The following is a 24,593-nucleotide window of genomic DNA, read 5'->3' as shown; positions in this document are numbered from 1 at the left end:
ATTTGAAGACAAATAAGAATGAATTTTGGACAATCTGCAGTTCTTCCCCCACTTCAGGAGTGCAAATATAAGCATTTAAGGGCTGATAAAATGAACACTGGAGGAATTTGAGTGGGAGGGCACATTGTTCTATGTGTGATGTTCATTCCCACGTGTCCGCCTGGCTACCTGGGCACACTCCCATTTGCTTCAGATATTTATATGTCCTTTTAGGTTGTGTACAGGCACACTACTTGATTTCTGACAAGTTGACACAAATTGATAGAATACCTATTATATATCCATCCCTATTTTGGATGCTTAAAAGGACAAACTTTCAAGGACCTGCCCCAAATTGTATGGTTCTGTCTAACCATGCCTGAGCCTGGAGTGGTTATCTGTAGGTGTAATTCATAGATTAGTCCGTCTGTCTTTGGAGGTGGTGGGAATGCCTGCCTATGCACAAGTCTTTATCCTATATGCAAACGTTTATGTTTCTATCAGGGAGAAGGCCTAGAACTCCTCTGTCCTCTGCTTTCTTCCAGTGACCCCAGTTATGCTCGCCTGGGCCAGATGGTCTTAGAGTATGACCACCCTCTGAAGAAGCTGACAGAAGAATTTGGGCCTCACACAAAGGCAAGTTCCCTAAGAGAGCAGAGACTGCCTCAGGCAGAAGTCCTTGCACCCGGCTTTGACACTTGGGGTTGACATGCCTCTTCCTGCAGGCTGTGAGTGGCGCCCTCCTCTCTTTGCACTTCCTCTTTGTCCGGAGGAACCAGGGGGCTGAGCAGTGGCGCAGTGCCCAGCTTCTCAGTGTCATCAGCAGCCCCCCGGCCATGATTAACCCTGCTAATTCAGACACGGTGAGTTCCCTTTTCCTTCTGTTAAGGGAGGCATTCTCAGCCAAGGCCGTCTCCACAGAAGGTGCTTCTTTCAGGAAACGTCAGCCCTAGGAAGAGTTAGCCCTCTTGTAGGATATGCCTCTCGGTTGATCACTTCTTGTAGCTCAAAACCATGGTTGAGCTTCCTTTGGGACCAGGATTAGTGTGTATCTTCTCATAAAAGAAATTAAGTAACTGTTCATAGGATGAATGAGTGGGTAGAAGTGGTTCACTGGGCACCAGTAGGAACTTGAGCTTAGGAGTCAATCATTGAATAAATTTTTTAACTACAATGGGCCCAAAGTCCTTCCCTCAAAGAACTTACTATTGCCGGTTAGGGTGGTACACACTTGTAATTCCACTGATTTGGGAGGCTGAGGCAGGAGGATTGTGAGTTCAAAGCCAGCCTCAGCAATTTAGTGAGGCCCTAAGTAGTTTAGCAAAATCCTGTATCAAAAAATAAAACAAAAAAGGGCTGGGGATGTGGCTCAGTGGGTAGGTGCACCTGGGTTCAATATCCAGTACCAAAAAAAAAAAAAAAAGAACATATTGTTATATTGTTTAGGAAAGCTATTAGTCATGTTGTCGTAAAAATACAGCTGGTGACATGAGATTAGTAATAAGGGTCAAATGAGTGATTTGTGTGATAAAAGAATCCAAAGGAGAAAGAAACGATGAGGAGGTTTTGGATTCCATTCTCCTGTTAATAAAAGCCTCTGAACTGTTGAAGAGAAGTTATGTTAAACCTTTTGTTACCCACTTGAATCAAAGTGTGAAATATGATATATCAAGAAATTTGTAATGTTTTGAACAACCAACAATAAAAAAAATAAAAAAAAAACAAAAAAACAAAAAAACCTTTTGTTTATCCTGACCTCAGGCTCCAGTTCCTTCTCTTTTTCTCAATTATGTCCTGTTCCCCTGGGTCCACTTCCAGCGCCTCCTTTTCATTGTTGGCAGATTTCCCAGCTATTGGCTTATCAAATAGCCCTATCCAGTGTGGTTAAAAAAAAAAAATTGGTGCTGGGGATTGAACCCAGGCCTTGGGCATGCCAGGCAGGCACACTACCCTGAGCTACACTCCAGACCCCAAAAGGTGGTTTTGATGTTCAGATTCTAGATAGATAGACTTTTGTCCTTCAGGGAACACTGAGTTAGATACCTGCTTGATGGTCTCTGTCTATCTTCTCTCAGATGGCCTGTGAGTATCTGTCCGTGGAGGTGATGGAGCGCTGGATTATCAGTAAGTTCTGTGGGTCACGTGCAGACAGATGTCGCAGTATCTTACAGGGAGAGCAAGTTCTAAAAGGCTTCTCTCACTCTCTACCCACCTACAGTTGGGTTTCTTCTTTGTCACGGGTGCCTCAACTCCAACAGCCAGTGCCAGAAGCTGTGGAAGCTGTGTCTGCAGGGTTCCCTGTACATCACCCTTATCCGGGAGGATGTGCTGCAGGTGCACAAGGTCACAGAGGACCTGTTTAGCAGTTTGAAAGGGTAAGAGGTGTGAGAGCCAAACTCATCTTTGGGGGAGTTTTAGCCCCTCCCAACATCTTTTTTTGTCTCAGTGTGTATTCTCAGAGTATGGGTGGTAAGGGGTAATTCTAACTATTGGAGAAGTATTTATTGAGTACCTACTGTTTCCTAGGTGCTTCACTGGGTTTTAGTGACATAATGATTAATAAGATAACAGAGGTGAAAAGCGAGGACTCTGAAACTAGACTGAATACATGCTTTACTATTTATTAGCTGTGTGACCTTGGGCAAGTTGATTAACTTCTTTGTGACATTGGCTCAATTTCCTCATCTATAAAATGTGGATCATAGTAATACCTTCCTATGACTAACCTCATAGGGTTATAAAGGATAAAAGAATCGCTATTTGTGAAGCACGTAGAAGTGCCTAGTATATAGTAAGTACTATGCAATTATTAAAACCAACCAACCTAACCTGAGTCTCTGCTCTTAAGGAGTTTACAAATGACGGAAAATAGGCAAACTGTTGCAATGGAGTAAGGAAAAGTGTTGTGGAGGTGTTTAGAAGGTCTTTAAACTGGTCTTGCAGGATCAGGAGACAGGTAGACCTAAGAGTTAAACAGTTGAAGAGTGTGTGTGTGTACACAGGGTTTCTTAAGGCAGGGAAGGGATTCTTTATTTTTTATTATTTTAGTTGTAGATGGATTCAATAACTTTATTTTACTGACTTATTTTTATTCAGTGCTGAGGATCGAACCCACTGCCTCAACTGAGCTCGGCAAGCGCTCTGCCACTGAGCTACAGCCCCAGCCTCCAGAAGAAGGGCTTCTAGGTAGAAAAATGATCAAAAATTTTGAGGCAAGAGTGCATGACCAGGGCTGGGGATGTGGCTCAAGCGGTAGCGCGCTTGCCTGGCATGCTTGCGGCCCGGGTTCGATCCTCAACACCACATACAAACAAAGATGTTGTGTCCGCTGAAAACTAAAAAATAAATATTAAAAATTCAAAAAAAAAAAAAAAAAAGAGTGCATGACCAGTGCTAAGAAGTTCACAGGTTCAGGGAGTGAGCAACTGGTGACAGAGTGGGGACATCAGGAGATGGGTTTGGGGAGGTGAGTCAGGGCCTTCTGTGTTCTGCCTGGAGTCTGAATCTGTTCTAAGGAAGATATGGAGCCACTGAGTGAATTCGAACAGGACAATGACATGATCATATTTGCATTTTCAAAAATGTCACTCTGCTGCAGGGAAGAAAAGAGATTGGATGGGCAGAGGTAGAGGCAGGGATTAATTAAGTAAGTTAGGAGGAATTGAGGGTGATGTCAAGGCTTCTGACATGGATACCTGGCAAATTCCTTGACAGCGGACACATGAAGTAAAGCAAGTTTGTGGGGGAAAGTTTGTAATTTTTTTTTCCCTTTCCTTTCCCTTTTTGCTTTTTTGTAGTACTAGGGATTGAACCCAAGGTCATGTGCTTCTGTGCACACTAGGTGAACACACTACCCCTGGCTACATTCTCAGCCTTTGTGAATTCAGATTTTTTTTTTTTTTTTTGCTATTGGAGATTGAACGCTCTGCCATGCTCTACCACTGAGCATCCCCAGCCCTTTTAATTTTGAGACAAGGTCTTGTTAAGTGTCAAGGCTGGCCTCAAACTGGCAGTCCTTCCTCAGCCTCCTGAGTAGCTGGGTTTACAGGTGTGTGCCATCATGTCTGATGTGAATTCCGGTTTGAACAGGTTGAATCTGAAGTACGTGAAGGACCATGAGGACAGATGTATTGAGCCTTTTGCTAGGTGCTCCTGGAAGTGAGGTGTGAAGTTTGGACTCAGATGTAGACTGGTAAAATGTTCACGAAGAATTGGATTAAGAAGAGTAGGGAAAATGTACCTCTGGGTATATTGAATTTTAGAGGCAGGGAAATCAGTGAGGGGCCTTGAGAAGAAGGAGGAAAACAGAAGCCAAGGAAAGAACACGTTGTAAGAAGGGAGGACTGGGTTTTGTAATGTTGATGGTGGTAAGAGATCCAATAAAATAAGGATTAAAAATGTGTGACTGGGCGTGGTGGTGCATGCCTGTAATCCCAGCAGCTCAGGAGGCTGAGGCAGGAGGATTGCAAGTTCAAAGCCAGCCTCAGCAATTTAGTGAGGTCCTAAGCAACTTAGCAAGACCCCTGTCTCAAAATAAAAAATAAAAATAAAGGGGCTGGGGATGTGGCTCAATGGTTAAGTGCCCCTGAGTTCACTCCCTGGTACAAAAAAACATTTTTTTTATAGGGCTTGGTTTGGTTATAAGGATCATCTTAGTGCCCTCTTGTGAATAACCTCAGTTGAGTGATGAGGCTGAAAGCCAAGTTGCACCGGGTTTAGGAATAGTAGGAGATAAGAAATTTAATAACCACTTTGTTGAGTACTTTGACTGTGAAAGAAAGAATAGGGCTATAATGAGGAGGTGGTATGTGATTAGGAGGAGGGGGTATCAAGTTACCTATATTATTACTTCTGGTAGCAAATATGACTTTCAGGTGTGTACAGAATGTAAGCTGGCTACAATGGCACCTCCCAGAATAGTTTGATGTACATCCTCCAGATGCTTGTGTGTGTGTGTGTGTGTGTTTATATACAAACATAAAAGATGTGCATGTATTTTCAACCTTATATAAGTAATTTTTTAAAAAAGAAACATACCTACATTCTACATTATGCCTATAGTTTGTTTCCCCCCCCTTACTATATTTTTGGGTATCTTTGAATATCAATCTATAGAGGCTTACTTTTTTTTTTTTGTTTTTTTTCAGTACTGGGGATGAAACGCAAGGGCACTCGACCTATTTTGTATTTTATTTAGAGGCAGGGCCTCACTGAGTTGCTTAGTGTCTCAATTTTGCTGAGGCTGGCTTTGAACTCACAATGAGGCTGGCTTGGAATTCACGACTCTCCTGCCTCAGCCTCCCAAGCTGCTGGGATTATAGATATGTGCCACTGTGCCTGGCAAGACTTACTTTTTTTTTTTTTAACAGTTGAACAATATTCCATTAGGTAGTTATAACATATTTACCCAATCTCCTAATGGTGGATATTTGAACTGTTTCTGTTTGTAAAAAACAGTATAAGCCAAGTGTGATGGTGCATGCCTGTAATCCCAGCTACTCAGGAGGCAGGAGGATTGCAAGTTTGAGGTCAACCTGGACAAGTTAGTGAGACCCTATATCAAAATGAAAATAAAAAAGGCGGGGATGTAGCTCAGTAATAGAGTACTTGCCTAGCATGTACAAGACCCTAGGTTCAATCCCCAGCACAGCAAAAATAAATAAATATATAAAAAATCATTATAAACAAATGTATAATGGACATCCTTAGACATATACCTTTGTGAACCTATGTGAATATTTCTATAGGGTGAATTCTCAGACGTGTAATTGTTAAGAATAAAGGAAATGCACATTTTAAATTTCAATAGCTTTTACCAAACTGCCCTCCAAATAGATTATATTATTAACAGCCTATGAGAATGCTAATTCCTAAGTATTATTTTTAGAAAGCATTAAGTCCTATCAAAATCTCAATGATGTTCTTTACCATACTAGAAAAAGCAAACCTATAATTCATATAAAAGCAAAAATGACCTGGTAGCGCGCTCGCCTAGCATGCATGAGGCACTGGGTTCGATTCTCAGCACCACATGAAAACAAAATAAAGATATTGTGTCCACCTAGAACTAAAAAATAAATTTTTTAAAAAAATGACCTCAATAGCCAAAACAATCCTGAGGGGGGGAAGAAAAGCATTGTTGGAGGTATCCCAATAGGCAATTTCAAAATATACTACAGAACCATAGTCACATAAACAGCGTGGTTCTGGCATGAAAATAGACATGTAGACCAATGGAATAGAGTAAATGGCACCTACAGTCATCTGATTCTTGACAAAGGTGCCAAAACAAGTTGGAGAAAAGACAACCTCTTTAACAAAGGGTGCTGGGAAAACTGGATATCCTTATGAGGAAGACTGAAACTAAATTTCTCTCTCTCTCAATCTGCATAAAAATAAACTCAAAATGGATCAAAGAGCTACAGGTAAGACCTGAAACTTTGAAACTGCTAGAAGAAAACACAGGGGAGACACTTTAGAATATAGATACAGGCAGAGACTTCCTGGATAGGACTCAGGAAATCACAGCAAGAATCAACAAGTGGGATGGCATCAAACTAAAAAGCTTCTGCATGGCAAAGGAAATAATTAACAGAATGAAGAAACCTACACAAAGGGAGAAAATCTTTGCTGTATTTTAATTGGCAAAATTCTCTTCTGAAATAGATTTAATATAGAGAATAAATAAAGTACTAAACACACACACACACACACACACACACACACAGATAACCCAATCAATAAATGGGCAAATGAACTGAACAGACACTTCTTGAAAGAAGTACAAATAGCAAATTATTTATATGAAAAAAATGTTTGACATTTTTAGCATCAGGGAAGTGCAAATAAAAACTACATTAAGATTCAATTTCACTTAAGTCAGATTGTCTATCATCAAGGGTACAAAATGAGGGCTGGGGATATAGCTCCATGGTAGAGTGCTTGCCTAGCATGTGTGAGCCCCTGGGTTCACAGCACTGAAAAAAAAAAGTATAAAAAAACCAGTAAATGTTGGCAAAGAAGTGGCGGAAAAAATGGAAAAAGGGACACTTATACAGTGTTGGAGGGAATATAAATTATTAGAGCTATAGTGGAAATTTGTATGGAGGTTCCCCCCAAAAAACTAAAAATAGGACTATCATATGATCTAGCTGTACCATGCCTTGGTATACACCCAAAGTGATCAAAGTCAGCATACTATAGAGATACTTGCATATTCATCCTTATTGTAGCACAATTCACAATAGGCCAAGTTATGGAATTAGCTTGTCAATGGATAAAAGTATAAAGATGGTATACATGATGGAGGATTATTCAGCCATAAATAAGAATGAGGCCGTGTGGTTTGCAGAAAAATGGATAGAACTGGAGATCATAATGTTAAGTAAAATAAGGCAGAACCAGAGAGACAAGTAGAGGGGAACTGAGTGTGCTACACATGCCTGTTATACAGCCCAGATACTTGGGAGGCTGAGGAAGGAGGATCATAAGTTCAAGGCTGGTCTTGGCAATTTAGCAAGGGACCCTGTCTCAAAATAAAAAATAAAAAGGACTGGGGATATAGCTCAGTGGTAGAGTGCCCCTGGGTTCAATTCACAGTATGGTGGTTGGTGGGACTGAGGGAGTGGATAAAAAAGCACTAATAAAAAAATCATTGCCAAAAAATAAAACAATATAAAAAGAGAAAAATCATTACCAGAGTTAAGAGAGTAAATTTAAGATTAATAATTAGAACTTGTAGAAAGTGGATTGGGGTATAAAGTCCTTGATGAAAAAACTTTGATGATGACCACTTCTAAGGAATGGAAGGTATAATTGAAGGTTGTTTATTTCCCCATCACTGAGAACAACAACCAATATATATGATTTATTGTTTAGGGAGTTCTTTGGCATAAGTGAGCTCATTTGATTTTCATGATAACTCAAGTGTTAAGTATTAATATACCTTTTTGTAAATGGGAAAATGAGAAGCTCAGTCTCAATGTCCCTCAGTTAATAAGAGGTGGAATTAGGAAAGAATTCTAGATTTTTTGACTCTTAATTCTGCCTGTCTCTTTCCTTTGTAATATATAAAACTTGAAATAATTATTCACCGGGAATGCTTTGGAGTTGAATCCTGATTTAATTAAGATACTTTAAAACTCCAAATTTCTTTGACTTTGTGCTAAGTTCAATAGACGAGTGGTTTGGAGAAGGGACATGAGAGGTTATGAAGTTCCATGTGGTGACGACAGGAATACTCAATGAGGAAAGACAGATATAGGGAACACAAAGAGCAAAGAGTCTGTGATTATGCTGGGATTCTGAGCACAGGTCACTAGTAGAAAAAAAGGAACATGGCCAAATGCTCCAGAGAAACCACAGGCAATGAAAAGGTTATTTAATTTGGTGATTCAGAGGTTCACATTGACCTTAGAGAGAGCGGTTTGTTAAGTGTGGAAGGTCTTGTGGGATCCAAGGGTCAGTGAGAGGTAAGGAAGTAATAAGACGTCTCTTTGAAGGAGTTTGGTGGTGTGGGAGAATGGGTGAAAAATTCAGTGGCTTGTCAGGGTCATATAAGGTCTTTTTAGAATAAGGGACGCTTTGAACTTATTTGCTGGGAGAAGAGAACAAGTCCAAGGAGCGGGACAGATCACAGTAACAGAGATAACCCATAAGGTTACATTCCAAGAGGAAGTGGGTGGGGAGGGGACCCCTGGTACAGCTGGAGCAACTACTTTTGCTTGAGATCTGGGCCTGAGTGGTATTTTTGCACTGCTTCTTTTATCCTACTTAAACTTGAAAGAGTATCTTGACTCCAAGGTGTCAAGGCAGGAGCACAGGGTGAGAAGTCCAGCCCCAGCTTTGCTGTTAAGGCCCTATGGGGAGCTTGGGCAAGTCATTTCCTTTCCCTAGATATTTTCTTTATCTGCAAAATAGAGGTAGAAGAGGGTGGCCTCTAAGCTCTGTGAGTCTTTCCCTGCTAGGTCAGGGGAAGAAGTAGGGCTCAGAAAGGTCCTGCTAGTGAGGGCTGCCTGTCCTATCCTAAGCCTATAGGTTGGAATCTGATGACATGGAAGGTGGGCAAGACCCTGGCCCCCCAGTGGTTTTATGCTCAACCCTGCTATCCCTCTATCAATCCTTAGGTACGGCAAGCGCGTGACAGACATCAAGGAGAGCAAGGAGCATGCGATTGCAAACAGGTAAAAGTGGGGGATGGGCTCTCTGAGAGGGGCTGGAATAGAGCTCTCTCCTGACTTCTGTTCTCACCTGTTTCAGTCAGCTTTTTCACTGCTGTGACTGAAAGACCTGACCAGCATAATTGTTGAGGAGGAAAAGTTTATTTGGGGGCTCATAGTTTTAAAAAGAGGTCTCTTTTCATAGATAGCAGGCTGCATTCCTCAGGGCTCAAGGTGAGGCTGAACATCATGGCAGAAGAGTGTGGCAGAGGGAAGCAGCTCACATGATGATCAGGAAGGAGAGAGAGAGAGACTCCACTCCCTAGATATAGAATATATACCCCAAAGCCACGGCCCTCAGTGCCCACCTCTTCCAGCTGCATCCTACCAGCCTTCAGTTACCACTTAACTGGGGATTGGGTTAAGATTCTCACAACCCAATAATTTCTTCTCTGAACCTTCTTGCATTGTCTCACATGTGAGCTTTTGGGGGACACCTCCCATCCAAACCATAACATCACCTACGATATCTTGAGTTTCTGGACAGACTCATTGCCTCAACCCAGGATCATGCTGCTGCCTCCCAGATTCCTGTATTTTATTCCCAAGGCTGACCTCAGCATCCAGCCTTCTTTCTTTCTGCCCGACACCCCTTCCTAAACCCTCTTCTTTCCTGCACTGCCCGTGGAGGGTTGTTACAGGCAGGAGAGGCGGTATTCTCTAGTTTCTGCTTTCCTTCCTCAGTGGCCAGTTTCATTGTCAACGGCGGCAATTTCTGCGGATGGCAGTGAAGGAGCTGGTGACTGTGTTAACTGATGAGCCAGGACTACTGGGTCCTAAGGCAAGAGGGAAATGTTGGGAGCAGAATGACGGCCAATGATAACTGGGGGAGTGACTTGGCATTCATGAGCCTTTTGCATTTCTGAATCTTTTGTGATCTATTTGTATGTGTATGTGCTGATTCCTTGAATTTTCCTAGAGAACCTCCCAACCTTTTTTAAGGTATTTTTTGGGCATTATCACAGAATGTCATGCATTATAGCTATTTGTGTACTTGTTCTTCTATATGAGTGTGGCTAAATGAAGACAGAGCTTGCTTTTGTGTGTGTGTGTGTGTGTTTTGTACTGGGGATTGAACTCAGGCGCACTTAACCACTAATCCACATCCCCAGTCCTTTTTTATAGTTTTTAAAAAATTATTTATTTGTTCTAATTTGTTATACATGACAGCAGAATGCATTTCAGTCCATAGTACACAAATGGAGCCAAATTTTTCATTTCTCTGGTTGTACACAAAGTAGAGTCACACCATTCATGTCTTCCTTCTTGTACCTAGGGTAATGATGTCCATCTCATTCCACCATCTTTCCTACCCCCTGTATTTTATTTTTAATATTTTTTTAGTTGCAGGTAGACACAATACCTTTTTATTTTATTTATGTGGTGCTGAGGATTGAACCCAGGGCCTCACACATGAGACGAGTGTTCTACCGCAGAGCCACAGCCCCAGCCCCTACCCCCTATATTTTATTTTGAGACAGGGTCTCGCTAAGTTGCTCAGTGTCTCACTAAGTTGCTGAGGCTGGCTTTGAACCTGCAATCCTCCTGCCTCATTCTCCCAGGTTGCTGGGACTATAAACATACACCACTGTGCTGGCACTTTTGTGTTTTAAACCATATAAGTGTCTAGTAAATATTTCTAAACTTTAATTTGATAGCGAGAGAGGGGGTACTGACTGAGCCAGTATCACATGCACACATATCTAATTTTGTGTCACATAATTCAGGTTTTGCGTGGGTCTGTGTGTTTATTATTAGACACTGTTGGTAGGGCTATACAGTTGTATCCACATGCAGATTATCATGGTAGTTTTTCTCTGTGCTTTAAAATCTGTTTGTAAAGTTAAAAATTCTAACAATCCTTGCCTTCTCCTTAGGCCCTTTTTGCTTTCATGGCCCTGTCCTTCATTCGTGATGAGGTCACCTGGTTGGTTCGCCATACAGAAAATGTCACCAAGACAAAGACCCCTGAGGACTATACTGATTCGTTAGTACTTGACATGGTTAAGAACCTTGTCCTAAGATGGGCTGGGAAAGGGGAGAGGGAGGTGTCAAATGACCTCAGAAAGTTCTAGTTTCTAGAAAGTTTTCCCTGTTAGCACTGTCTCCATTCATATTTCTAGTCTCATCTGTCTCTCTGTTCTTGTCCTCAACTCCTCAGGAACATCGCAGAGCTGCTTTTCTTGTTGGAGGAGATCAGGGCTCTGGTCCGAAGGCACCTCAAAGTGATACGGCAATACCACCTTCAGTACTTGGCCAGATTCGATGCTCTTGTGCTCAGTGACATCATTCAGGTGTGTTTACTTGATTATAATTTGGAGATTTCAATGTGGTCCCTGGTCATTTTCCTTTTGAAGTCATGCTGGTTGAATCTCATGCTCTGAAGATTAGGTGTCTAAACCCCCGATCTCCCTCTCTACATTTGTTAAAAGAAAAAAAGAAAGACAAGACTACTAATCCTATCAGTCCTTATCCCCCCTCCCACCCCAAGTGAAACTACATACAAATAGGAAAGAAAAATAAAGAAAAACTGATGTTAACATGGCAGGGGAGAGAGTTTAAAGATGGCGGCGAGGGGAGTGCATTGCCCCCGTGTGCTGCTTCACTGTGTGGGAGTATGACAAGTCAGGACGGCTAAAGGATATCTTGTTAGGAATTTCCAGCAATAGTGGGGTGCTCCGGAACCTGGAGGAAGGATTTCCATCGCACGAGGATCAGCTACGGGGACTCAAACGCGAGAGGTTTGTCGCACTGCTTATTCAGCAAATCGGCCCGAGGCTAGAATCTGCAGCGTGCGCTGGGATAGAGACGCAGGGTTACAGCGCTGCAGTTTCTGCCAGCCGCGCAAGCACCGTACTCAGGGCTGAATTCTGGGTTCGAGACGGGGGAAGGAAGCGGTCCATCTCGGTTCTCCACACCGGTCAGACCACAGAGGAGGCCAGCAGCCACCATGTTGGTAAACTGACGTCACCACCGCTGTTTTCGACTGACCGCAGCTCATTCAGCCATAGAACAGGTAATTTCAGGCTGCAATTCGCCTGCGGCTTGCAGACAGATTGCTAGGGCTCAGCGCCTGGGTGCTTCTTAGAACCTGATTTTATCGGAGTGAATACCCAGCGCGGAGCGGCTGCTGAGCCCGCGGAGGCTGCTTCTTGGACCCTGCGCCTACCAGAGCATACAACAAGCACTAAGCAGCCGAATTACGGCTCCCAGAACTGAGCCCGCGGGGACTGCTTCTTGGAGCTTACATTTATAGGAGCTTACACCGAGCACGGAGTGGCCGAGTTCCGGCTCCCGGAACTTCCCTGGCGCGGGGCTAGGAGCCCGCGGAAACTGCTTCTCGGTCCGGGTCCTGCTGAGGGCCGGTCAGGACTCACCCGGTGCTTTGGTTGCCCGGCAAGGGGAACGAAATGCTGCCATTCGCATAGGATACCAACATGGCAGAGATCTGATGTCTGCAGAAAGCGGCGGAGGAGGGAACTTCATCAATACCAGTGCTGACATAAGCAGTTGGTCTCCTGGTAGGGGGGGTGAGGCACAGTCACCCGAGTCTCCTCAATTTGTCGTCGAGCCAGAGGGAAGGAGCCGGGCCGCCGCCAGCGCCCGGAGCAGGCCCAGCGGCTTGCCAGCGTGGTGACCGCGTGACCCCAATTGGAGAGGGGGCGGAGCGGAGCCGCCACCCGCAACCGCAAGGTGGGCAGACCCGCGACCCGGTGGTACATGGGCGTGGTAGGAGGGGCAGGGCAGAGCCGCGGTTCGCGCTGTGACGAATGAGCGTGCAAGGTAAACAGACCTGTGACAGCCTGGCGGGTCAGGCCCAGTGGCCTGCCAGTGTGGTACACACGTCACCCCAACTGGAGTAGGGGCAGAGCAGATCCTTCTCCCACGCCCGGATCAGGCCCTGCCGGTGTGGTGGTCACGTGACCCCAATCGGGGGCGGAGCAGAACCGCCACCCGTGCCCGCAGGGTGAGCAGACCAGTGATCAACCTGTAGATCAGGCCCAGGGGTCCGCAGGCGTGGTAGGAGGGGCAGGGCAGATCCGCCGCCCGCGCCTCCAAGGTAGGCAGACCTACAACAGACCTGCGGATCAGGCCCAGGAGCCTGCCAGCGTGGTACAAACACCACCCTAATTGGAGTAGTGGCAGAGCAGAGTCGCCGCCCGTGCCAGGAACAGGCCCAGTGTCCTGCAGGCGGGGTAGTCACGACACCCCAATTGGAGTAGGGGCAGAGCAGAGCCTCCACCCGTGCCCGAAAGGTGGGCAGATCTGCGACCGACCAGCGGGACAGGCCCAGTGGCCTGCCGGTACGACAGACACATCACCCCATTTGCAGTAGGGGCAGAGTAGAGCCGCCGCCCGCGCCTGCAGGGTAGGCAAACCTGCAACCGACCGGCGGATCAGGCCCAGTGGCCTGCCGGCGTGGTACACTCGTCACCCCAATTGGAGTAGGGGCAGAACAGAGCCGCCGCCAGCTCCCAGAACAGGCCCAGTGACCTGCCGGCGTGGTAGCCACGACACCCCAATTGGAATAAGAAGAGAGCAGAGCCGCCGCCCGCACCTGCAGGAAAGATACGCAAGCAGTATGAAAAGACAAGGAAAGAAAGGACCACAAGCAATGCAGGTCAACGCAACTTTAGAAGAGGTAACAGCTGCAGCAGATGGAATGTCAGATAAAGAATTCAGGATATACATGCTTCAGATGATCTGGAGTATCAAGGAAGACATTAAACAGCAAAATCAGACAATGAAAGATCACTTCGACAACGAATTACGCAAACAAATCCAGGAAGCAAAGGATCAACTATACAGGGAGATAGAGGTTATAAAAAACAAACAAACAGAAATCCTAGAAATGCAGGAAGCAATAAACCAACTTAAAAACTCAATGGAGAATACTACCAGCAGAGTAGAACACTTAGAAGATAGAACATCAGACAATGAAGACAAAGTATTTCAACTGGAAAAGAACATAGACAGCTCAGCAAGACTGTTAAGAAACCATGAGCAGAACATCCAAGAAATATGGGATAACATTAAGAGACCAAATTTAAGAGTCATTGGGATACAGGAAGGTACAGAGCTCCAAACCAAAGGAATGAGAAGTCTATTCAATGAAATAATACAAGAAAACTTCCCAGACTTGAAGAATGAGACAGAATCCCAAATCCTAGAAGCCTACAGGACGCCGAATGTGCAAAATCATAAGAGATCCACACCTAGACACATTATAATGAAGATGCCCAACATACAGAATAAGGAGAGAATTTTAAAAGCTACAAGAGAAAGGAAGCAAATTACATTTAGGGGTAAGCCAATCAGGATAACAGCTGATCTGTCAACACAGACTCTGAAAGCTAGAAGATCCTGGAATAACATATTTCAAACACTGAAAGAAAATGGGTTCCAACCAAGAATTGTGTATCCAGCGAAATTAAGCTTCAGGATGGAGGATGAAATTAAAACCTTCCACGATAAACAAAAGTTTAAAGAATTCGCAGCTAGAAAACCATCTCTTCAAAACATCCTCGCCAAAGCATTACAGGAAGAGGAAATGGAAAATAACAATGAAAACCAACAGTGGGAGGTAGGACAGTAAAGGGGGGGGGATAATCAAAGAGGAAAACAAACCATGTTTAGTAACAGAAATAAACAAATATGGCTGGAAGAACAACCCATATCTCAATAATAACCCTAAATGTTAATGGCTTAAACTCACCAATTAAGAGACACAGGCTAGTAGAATGGATCACAAAACAAGACCCAACAATATGCTGCCTACAGGAGACGCATTTGATAGGAAAGGACATACATAGGCTGAAGGTGAAAGGTTGGGAAAAATCATATCACTCATATGGACTTCGGAAACAAGCAGGAGTGTCCATACTCATATCAAATAAAATAGATTTCAAGCCAAAGTTAATCAAAAGAGATAAAGAGGGACACTACATACTGCTTCAGGGAACCATACACCAACAAGACATAACAATCATAAATATTTATGCCCCAAATAATGGTGCAGCTATATTCGTCAAACAAACTCTTCTCAAGTTCAAGAGTCTAATAGACCACCATACCATAATCATGGGAGACTTCAACACACCTCTCTCGCCACTGGACAGATCTTCCAAACAAAAGTTGAATAAGGAAACTATAGAACTCAATAACACTATTAATAACCTAGACCTAATTGACATATATAGAATATACCACCCAACATCAAGCAGTTACACTTTTTTCTCAGCAGCACATGGATCCTTCTCAAAAATAGATCATATATTATGTCACAGGGCAACTCTTAGACAATATAAAGGAGTAGAGATAATACCATGCATCTTATCTGATCATAATGGAATGAAACTGAAAATCAACGATAAAAGAAGGAAGGAAAAAGCATACATCACTTGGAGAATGAACAATAGGTTACTGAACGATCAATGGGTTATAGAAGACATCAAGAAGGAAATCAAAAAATTCTTAGAGATAAATGAAAACACAGACACAACATATCGGAATCTATGGGACACATTGAAAGCAGTTCTAAGAGGAAAATTCATTGCTTGGAGTTCATTCCTTAAAAAAAGAAAAAACCAACAAATAAACGATCTCATACTTCATCTCAAAATCCTGGAAAATGAAGAGCAAAACAACAGCAAAAGAAGTAGAAGGCAAGAAATAATTAAAATCAGAGCTGAAATTAATGAAATCGAAACAAAAGAAACAATTGAAAAAATTGACAAAACTAAAAGTTGGTTCTTTGAAAAAATAAACAAAATCGACAGACCCTTAGCGATGCTAGCGAAGAGAAGAAGAGAGAGAACTCAAATTACTAGCATACGGGATGAAAAAGGCAATATCACAACAGACACTTCAGAAATACAGAAGATAATCAAAAACTATTTTGAATCCTTATACTCCAATAAATTAGAAGATAGTGAAGGCATAGATAAATTTCTTAAGTCATATGATCTGCCCAGATTGAGTCAGGAGGATATAGACAACCTAAACAGACCAATATCAATTGAGGAAATAGAAGAAACCATAAAAAGACTACCAACTAAGAAAAGCCCAGGTCCAGATGGGTATACAGCAGAATTTTACAAAACCTTTAAAGAAGAACTAATACCAATACTTTTCAAGCTACTTCAGGAAATAGAAAAGGAGGGAGAACTTCCAAATTCATTCTATGAGGCCAACATCACCCTGATACCTAAACCAGACAAAGACACTTCAAAGAAAGAAAACTACAGACCAATATCTCTAATGAACCTAGATGCAAAAATCCTCAATAAAATTCTGGCGAATCGGATACAAAAACATATCAAAAAAATTGTACACCATGATCAAGTAGGATTCATCCCTGGGATGCAAGGCTGGTTCAATATACGGAAATCAATAAATGTTATTCACCACATCAATAGACTTAAAAATAAGAACCATATGATCATCTCGATAGATGCGGAAAAAGCATTTGACAAAGTACAGCATCCCTTTATGTTCAAAACTCTAGAAAAACTAGGGATAACAGGAACATACCTCAATATTGTAAAAGCAATCTATGCTAAGCCTCAGGCTAGCATCATTCTGAATGGAGAAAAACTGAAGGCATTCCCTCTAAAATCTGGAACTAGACAGGGATGCCCTCTCTCTCCACTTCTGTTCAACATAGTTCTCGAAACACTGGCCAGAGCAATTAGACAGACGAAAGAAATTAAAGGCATAAAAATAGGAAAAGAAGAACTTAAATTATCACTATTTGCAGATGATATGATTCTATACCTAGCAGACCCAAAAGGCTCTACAAAGAAACTATTAGAGCTAATAAATGAATTCAGCAAAGTGGCAGGATATAAAATCAACACACATAAATCAAAGGCATTCCTGTATATCAGCGACAAATCCTCTGAATTGGAAATGAGGACAACCACTCCATTCAAAATATCTTCAAAAAAAATAAAATACTTGGGAATCAACCTAACAAAAGAGGTGAAAGACTTATACAATGAAAACTACAGAACCCTAAAGAGAGAAATAGAAGAAGATCTTAGAAGATGGAAAAATATACCCTGTTCATGGATAGGCAGAACTAACATCATCAAAATGGCGATATTACCAAAAGTTCTCTATAGGTTTAATGCAATGCCAATCAAAATCCCATCGGCATTTCTTGTAGAAATAGAGAAAGCAATCATGAAATTCATATGGAAAAATAAAAGACCCAGAATAGCAAAAACAATGCTAAGCAGGAAGTGTGAATCAGGCGGTATAGCGATACCAGACTTCAAACTATACTACAGAGCAACAGTAACAAAAACAGCATGGTACTGGTACCAAAACAGGCGCGTGGACCAATGGTACAGAATAGAGGACACAGAAACCAATCCACAAAACTACAACTATCTTATATTTGATAAAGGGGCTAAAAGCATGCAATGGAGGAAGGATAGCATCTTCAACAAATGGTGCTGGGAAAACTGGAAATCCATATGCAACAAAATGAAACTGAATCCCTTTCTCTCGCCATGCACAAAAGTGAATTCAAAATGGATCAAGGAGCTTGATATCAAATCAGAGACGCGCCGTCTGATAGAAGAAAAAGTTGGCTACGATCTACAGTCGGTGGGGTCGGGCTCCAAATTCCTCAATAGGACACCCATAGCACAAAAGTTAATAACTAGAATCAACAAATGGGACTTACTCAAACTAAAAAGTTTTTTCTCAGCAAAAGAAACAATAAGAGAGGTAAATAGGGAGCCTACACCCTGGGAACAAATCTTTACTCCTCACACTTCAGATAGAGCCCTAATATCCAGAGTATACAAAGAACTCAAAAAATTAGACAATAAGAAAACAAACAACCCAATCAACAAATGGGCCAAGGACCTGAACAGACACTTCTCAGAGGAGGACATACAGTCAATCAACAAGTACATGAAAAAATGCTCAACATCTCTAGCTGTCAGAGAAATGCAAATCAAAACCACCCTAAGATACCATCTCACTCCAGTAAGATTGTCAGCCATTAGGAAGTCAAACAACAACAAGTGCTGGCGAGGATGTGGGGAAAAGGGTACACTTGTACATTGCTGGTGGGACTGCAGATTGGTGCAGCCAATTTGGAAAGCAGTATGGAGATTTCTTGGAAAGCTGGGAATGGAGCCACCATTTGACCCAGCTATTCCCCTTCTTGGTCTATTCCCTAAAGACCTAAAAAGAGCATGCTACAGGGACACTGCTACATCGATGTTCATAGCAGCACAGTTCACAATAGCAAGACTGTGGAACCAACCTAGATGCCCTTCAATAGACGAATGGATTAAAAAAATGTGGCATTTATACACAATGGAGTATTACTCTGCATTAAAAAATGACAAAATCATAGAATTTACAGGGAAATGGATGGCATTAGAGCAGATTATGCTAAGTGAAGCTAGCCAATCCCTAAAAAACAAATGCCAAATGTCTTCTTTGATATAAGGAGAGTAACTAAGAACAGTGTAGGGACGAAGAACAGGAGAAGAAGATTAACATTTAACAGGGATGAGAGGTGGGAGGGAAAGGGAGAGAGAAGGGAAATTGCATGGTAATGGAAGGAGACCCTCAGGGTTATACAGTGGAGGAGGTAGAGAGAGAGGAGGGGAGGGGAGGGGAGAGGTGGGGAGGGGGGAGGGTGGAGGATGGGAAAGGCAGTGGAGCACAACAGACACTAGTATGGCAATTTGTAAATCAATGGATGTGTAACTGATGTGATTCTGCAATCTGTGTATGGGGTGAAGGTGGGAGTTCATAACCCACTTGAAACAAAGTGTGGAATATGATATGTCAAGAAATTTGTAATGTTTTGAACAACCCACAATAAAAAATTAAAAAAAAAAAAAAAAAAAAAAAAAAAAACATGGCAGGGTTTCTAGGAAGTTCTCTCCATCCCTTGCTGGCTTGCTCTGTTTTGGGCACTTGGCAATTCTTTCTGTTTTTATAGGCTTACTACCCTTATACTAGTTTATTTTTTTTTAATTTTATTTTAATTTTTAAATTTGTTCTAATCAGTTATACATGACAATAGAATACATTTTGACACATTGTACACAAATGGAGCACAACTTCTCATTCCTCTGGGTGTACCATAGACTAGTTCTTGTCTTGATAGAAACTATGCTCACTGACAGCAGCTCCAACCCTCTTTTAGAACCTATCTGTGTGTCCAGAGGAGGAGTCCATCATCATGTCCTCTTTTGTCAGTACCCTCTCCTCTCTGAATCTCAAACAAGGTAACTGGAGGTGGAGGGAGGTAGGGGGGCGGGGTGTATATGAGTGTCATTATCTTTTTTTCTAGAAATATTGATCTTTTAGCCAGAGTATAGGGCCAGATGACTTTGAAAAGAACTTAGATTCTATGCAGTCAGATATTAGGGTGCTGTTTTATTGTTTCCTTTCACACTTGCTTCTGGTTTTCTGCAGTTGATAATGGAGAGACCTTTGAATTCTCTGGATTAAGACTGGACTGGTTCCGCCTACAGGTAATGGGCACCCCTCAGATTTTTCCTCTCCCACAATCCCTTCTCTTTTATTTCCTAAGTTTTACTTTATGGAGTAACTGAAACTTGAAAACATATGACTAGATGGGAACAGCCAGGACAAATTGTAGTCCCAAAGCTGGGGACCCTTTTTATTCACCTTGCTTCTTCCTCTCTTTTCCCAACTCCAACCGCAGGCATACACTAGTGTGGCTAAGGCACCCTTGCACCTGCATGAGAACCCTGACTTGGCCAAGGTGATGAACCTCATTGTCTTTCACTCCCGAATGCTTGACTCCGTAGAGAAGGTGCTGGTGGAAACTTCTGACCTGTCTACTTTCTGGTATGCCTTCCCTGGGCTCTGTGGAGAACCATAATTTCCCTAGTCAGATGGAAAAGTCCTGTTTTCCTTGCAATCTTAAAGGTAGATATTCAACTTCACAGCTCACTCATGCCCCCTTCTAAAAGCCAGTAATCCTAACAGGTAGAATTGAAGTTGATCCCCTTATGTTCTATATTCATCTTTGTGAGGAAAGTTCTTTAGACTTCACACTACTTCCTCTTCTTTAGGATAATTAAGCCACATGTCTTCTTCTAATCTTTTTGCATCTTCATTGTTATCTTTGGAAACTTCTTCAGTAACCCCCACCCAACTGGGGATCCAGCCCCTCACATGTGCTAGAAAGTGCTCTATCGTGGAGCTGCAGCCCAACCCCGAGCCCCTATAGTTTTTTTTTTTTTTTTTAAAGCTCTCGGCACATTGGGTTTTAAAGAAATATGAAAAAATCTGGAAGTTTATGGTGAGAACTGAAGATAATTGAGAAGGTGAAGAATAGGACCTTTGGAGAATAAACATTTAGTTTGTTTTCTACAGGTAGCACCTGACATTTATTAGGTACATACCTGCATTCTTTGAAGGATCAAACAAACAAAACAGTATGTTGTCTGTGCTCTCTGCAATCAATATAAATTGGGAGATATAATACTCATATGCCCAAAGGACATCAACATAATACTTGCAAATGTAAGAAAATAGAAAAAGAGACCATGAAGTTGTGAAGATACAGGGTTTAGGAAAGATTTCTTCTCCTAGAATTAATCTGTGAAGTTTTTCTGAAGCTGGAGTGTCAAACTTGGGGAGAAATGTGTATTTCGGACTTCTAAATTAGGAGGAATGGCCCAAATAATGCAAAGGTTCTGAGGGAAAAATAGCAAATTTTATGCAAAGAAAAGGAAGAAGATTCTCACTGAACAGCCTTGGGGCTTTTGTAAAGGTCTGGAAGGGTTAAGGTTCTTGGATTTCCTTCTATCTCCAGGGAAATTAGGAGGAAGTCATGAATATCAATAAATATTTGTTGAAAGAATGAATATTCTCTGCTTAGAGGGCTCAGCTCATAACCTTTAAGTCTCCTTCCCCTTGCTCTGCAGCTTTCATCTCCGTGCTTTTGAGAAGATGTTTGCCATGACCCTGGAGGAACCCAACATGCTGCGATATGCCATCGCTTTCCCCCTAATTTGTGCTCATTTTGTCCACTGTACTCATGAGATGTGCCCTGAAGAGGTGGGTGTCCTGAACTCTGAGCCCTGCCACCTCTCTAGTCATATCTCATGCTTATTCCCCCAAACACAATTCCAAGGATTGATTTTGGGCCCAGGAAGGGTACAAGCAGAGGTATGTGACATGAATCCCTAAGTATCTCAGTCTGATTTTGACAGTGTCTTCTCTTTCTGGACCTCAGTTTCTTCTTCCATGGCAATGGGCGGCTTAGGATTGGGGATGGGGGCAGTATTATGAGAAAGAAGTGGCTGTCCTGGAGATAACAAGTTCCCCTTCGGTCCTTTCCCCTAGTACCCTCACCTGAAGAACCATAGTCTTCACCACTGCAATTCCTTCTTGGAGGAGTTGGCCAAGCAGACCAGCAACTGTGTCCTGGAAATCTGTGCTGAACAGCACAACCTGAGCCAACAGGTGGGCAAAGTCTGTTTCTGTCTCCTCTCCAGCCCTTGGTGCCTTCTCCTCTCCTTTGTGTTCCTCTCAGATGCTATATTCTTCATCTCTTCCTCAAGTGGGGTTGAGGCTTTTGTGTATGTGAGTTGTCGGCAGGAATCCTTTCTTAGAGTAGTCCTGTCAGTCCTTTCTCCCATAGGACTAGATAGAGGTGTCTAAAAATACTCTTATTTGAACAGCTGCACTCCAACAGAATCTGTGTTCCATTTGAAGAGATCTGGAAGATGAGTTAACTTTCTCATTTACTCCCTCCCTCTCTTCTGTGTACACATGCTTGGGACCGTGGCCCCGATCCCTTGTCTTGTCTCCTCTGCATCCTCGCTTCCCCACTGGCTCTGTGGACATTTCCAGGCACCTCTTCTGTGTTTATTGTCAGGGATGCTTTCTTGTCTTTGTCTTCTTTTTTCCCCCCTTCTCCTCCCTTGACTGACTCACAGCACCTGGTCACAATTAGCTCAACCTAAATTTCAGAAAATTTGAAAATGAGGAACTAGTTTTTGCTGTTGCCTTGGAGTGTTTTAGATTTCCCAGATGATCCACCCTTCCTGGGTTTGAATCAGGCTTTGTAGCAGCTTGGGTAGAAAGGGAGCCCATGTGCATTTCTGTGAAGCGTGTATTTTTTTAAGAACAGTTATACAGATTACTTAACCTTTTCGTTTTCTCATATGTAAAATGAAGATTAAAATACTTTCTTCCTAGAGTTGTTAGAAGGATTAGATGAAATAGAGTACATTAAATATTTAATATACAACACTCAATAAATGTTAGCTCTTGTATTAATTGGTAGCTGCTGGACATTAAGCCCTTTGATAGATGTTTGGGGTAGGGAGGCAGAAGGAAGGCGCATGATCCCTGTTCTTGCAGAATGTTCTCGTTTATGGGAAAGGGAGTAAAAATATATGTTTGAAGGAAATTTCAGTAATTAATGCAAGGAAGATGTGCAAGTGAGCACACTTATCAGCATATTCATTCCCAGGAATGTCTACCATATATGCAAGAGATACAGGTAAAGAGATTTGCTCAGTGCTGTACCAGGAATGCTAAACCTTAATGTGAATAATTGTTTTCACACAAGATCTTTTGTTATCTCTGGCCCTTCAGAATTAACATTTTGAGTAAATAATTAATGATGTTGCCATTACTGATATTGCTACATTTTAAGGACTGTTTATAGAATCTACCACAGACATTTTTATTATCTATCTATCTATCTATTTTTTGGTACCAGGAATTGAACCTACGGGCACTTTACCACTGAATCACATCACCAGCCCTTTTTATTTTTATTTTTTATTTAGATACAGGGTTTCACTAAGTTGCTTAGAGTGTCAGTAAACTGCTGAGGCTGGCCTTGAACTTGTGATTCTCCTGCCTCAGCCTCTTATATTACTGGGATTATGGGTCTATCATGCCTGGCCCCTACACACTTTTGGATAATCCCAGGGTTGATGCATTCTCAAGTCCATTAAGGTATACTTGTTTTTTAATTTTTCTTCTTGGAACAGGTAAGAGTTTGGATTTAAAAAAGAAAATGTGACCAAAAGTACAAAATTGTTTTTCTTGTGTGGCACTTTTCTATGTGTGGCTCTCAGAGGAATTCCAAGTGAGAAGTTTTCACACATGCTTTGCACATGCACAGTAGCTTTGGAATCAATGGAGAGAATTCCAAGGTGATTCTTTGAAAGCAATACCTGAATATCCAATTGTATCATATATTTTCTATATGGCTAACTGAAGAAGAGAAATGATGCAGGATTCATGTTTAACTAGAAAGAAATATATTTCTAAAAAAGAGGTGGGAGGGGAATGTTGGCCAACTCTTCACTCTGAGGTTTTGGAAGGCTTTGGTGCTGTGGGGAACTGTCTTCATGGAGCAGAATATGTAGGAATGTAGCAAGTTCCATGTAGCAAAAAATAACTTTCCCAGGGTGGAAGACCCTAGAAGGTGGTTTAGGGGAACTTTTTGCTTGAGTTTTCCATTAGGAAAGTCTCTTTCAGGCTATAGGTGGGGAACATGGTGACCCCTGAAAGACACTGCTGTCTTGGAACTTTAAGGTTGTACATGGGAAGATATTTATGAAAACTGAAAGAAGTGAGCACGTTCCAAATAGGCCCAGATTAGATTAGAGAAAGAAAAGCAGAGAGAAGAGAGAACAGATGATAACGGAGAGACCTTCTTGTAACAACACTTTCAGCGATGAATCTCATTTCTCCCTTCAACTGTGTTTGTCTCTAAAGCTTCTGCCGAAGCACTGTGCCACCACCATCAGCAAGGCTAAGAACAAGAAGACCATGAAGCAGAAGCAGGCTCCCAGGAAGGGAGAACCTGAGAGGGACAAGCCAGGAGCTGAGAGTCACCGGAAGAACCGGAGCATTGTTACCAAGTATGAACCTGACCTCAGAGGGCTACGTGGGTGCTGCATTAAAGAAGGGAAGAGAGCTGAATGTTTTCTCTGATAAGTGGATGCTAATTCATAATGGGGGTGGGCATGGGATGAATGAGGAACTTTGGATGGGGCAAAGGGGAGGGGGCAAAGGGGTAGGAAAGATGGTGGAATGAGATAGACATCATTACCCTAGGTACATGTATGATTGCACGAATGGTGTGACTCTACTTCATGTACAATCAGAGAAGTGAAAAATTCTGCTCCATTGGTATACAGTGAATTGGAGAGCTTTCATGTGCTGCAGTCCGGCTGCAGCAAAATAACCGGGGAGGTGACGAGCAACTTGTGTACATTGATACAGCAGGAGTGGGAGCCGTTTATTGTAGGACAGGAGGGGTATATATACATTCCACACAGCTTATCTTAATTAACATAAACTAGATACAGCAGTCAATCAATAAGGAATCTCCACACTTAATGGCTCGCTGGC

At 42.4% G+C, this 24,593-nt stretch overlaps 1 protein-coding gene across 1 annotated transcript in view; it reads left to right on the top strand.

Annotated features, from left to right (window-relative positions):
• The window catches only part of Nckap1l (NCK associated protein 1 like), a 58,882-nt gene that overhangs the window by 12,479 nt on the left and 21,810 nt on the right, over window positions 1-24,593 (top strand). Inside the window, exons 6-19 of the mRNA XM_027950017.2 lie at window positions 525-615; window positions 705-842; window positions 2,055-2,103; window positions 2,198-2,354; window positions 9,105-9,161; window positions 9,882-9,978; window positions 11,075-11,184; window positions 11,359-11,491; window positions 19,381-19,462; window positions 19,653-19,711; window positions 19,906-20,051; window positions 21,137-21,269; window positions 21,558-21,677; window positions 23,955-24,100. Of these exons, the coding sequence (XP_027805818.1) occupies window positions 525-615; window positions 705-842; window positions 2,055-2,103; window positions 2,198-2,354; window positions 9,105-9,161; window positions 9,882-9,978; window positions 11,075-11,184; window positions 11,359-11,491; window positions 19,381-19,462; window positions 19,653-19,711; window positions 19,906-20,051; window positions 21,137-21,269; window positions 21,558-21,677; window positions 23,955-24,100 (1,518 nt within the window). The remainder of the gene's footprint in view (window positions 1-524; window positions 616-704; window positions 843-2,054; window positions 2,104-2,197; window positions 2,355-9,104; window positions 9,162-9,881; window positions 9,979-11,074; window positions 11,185-11,358; window positions 11,492-19,380; window positions 19,463-19,652; window positions 19,712-19,905; window positions 20,052-21,136; window positions 21,270-21,557; window positions 21,678-23,954; window positions 24,101-24,593) is intronic.

Source organism: Marmota flaviventris, chromosome 3, assembly GCF_047511675.1.
Source record: "Marmota flaviventris isolate mMarFla1 chromosome 3, mMarFla1.hap1, whole genome shotgun sequence".
NCBI classification, from domain to species: domain Eukaryota; kingdom Metazoa; phylum Chordata; class Mammalia; order Rodentia; family Sciuridae; genus Marmota; species Marmota flaviventris.
The sequence above is the reverse complement of the archived record's forward strand: the minus strand, read 5'-3'. Positions and strand labels throughout refer to the sequence as shown.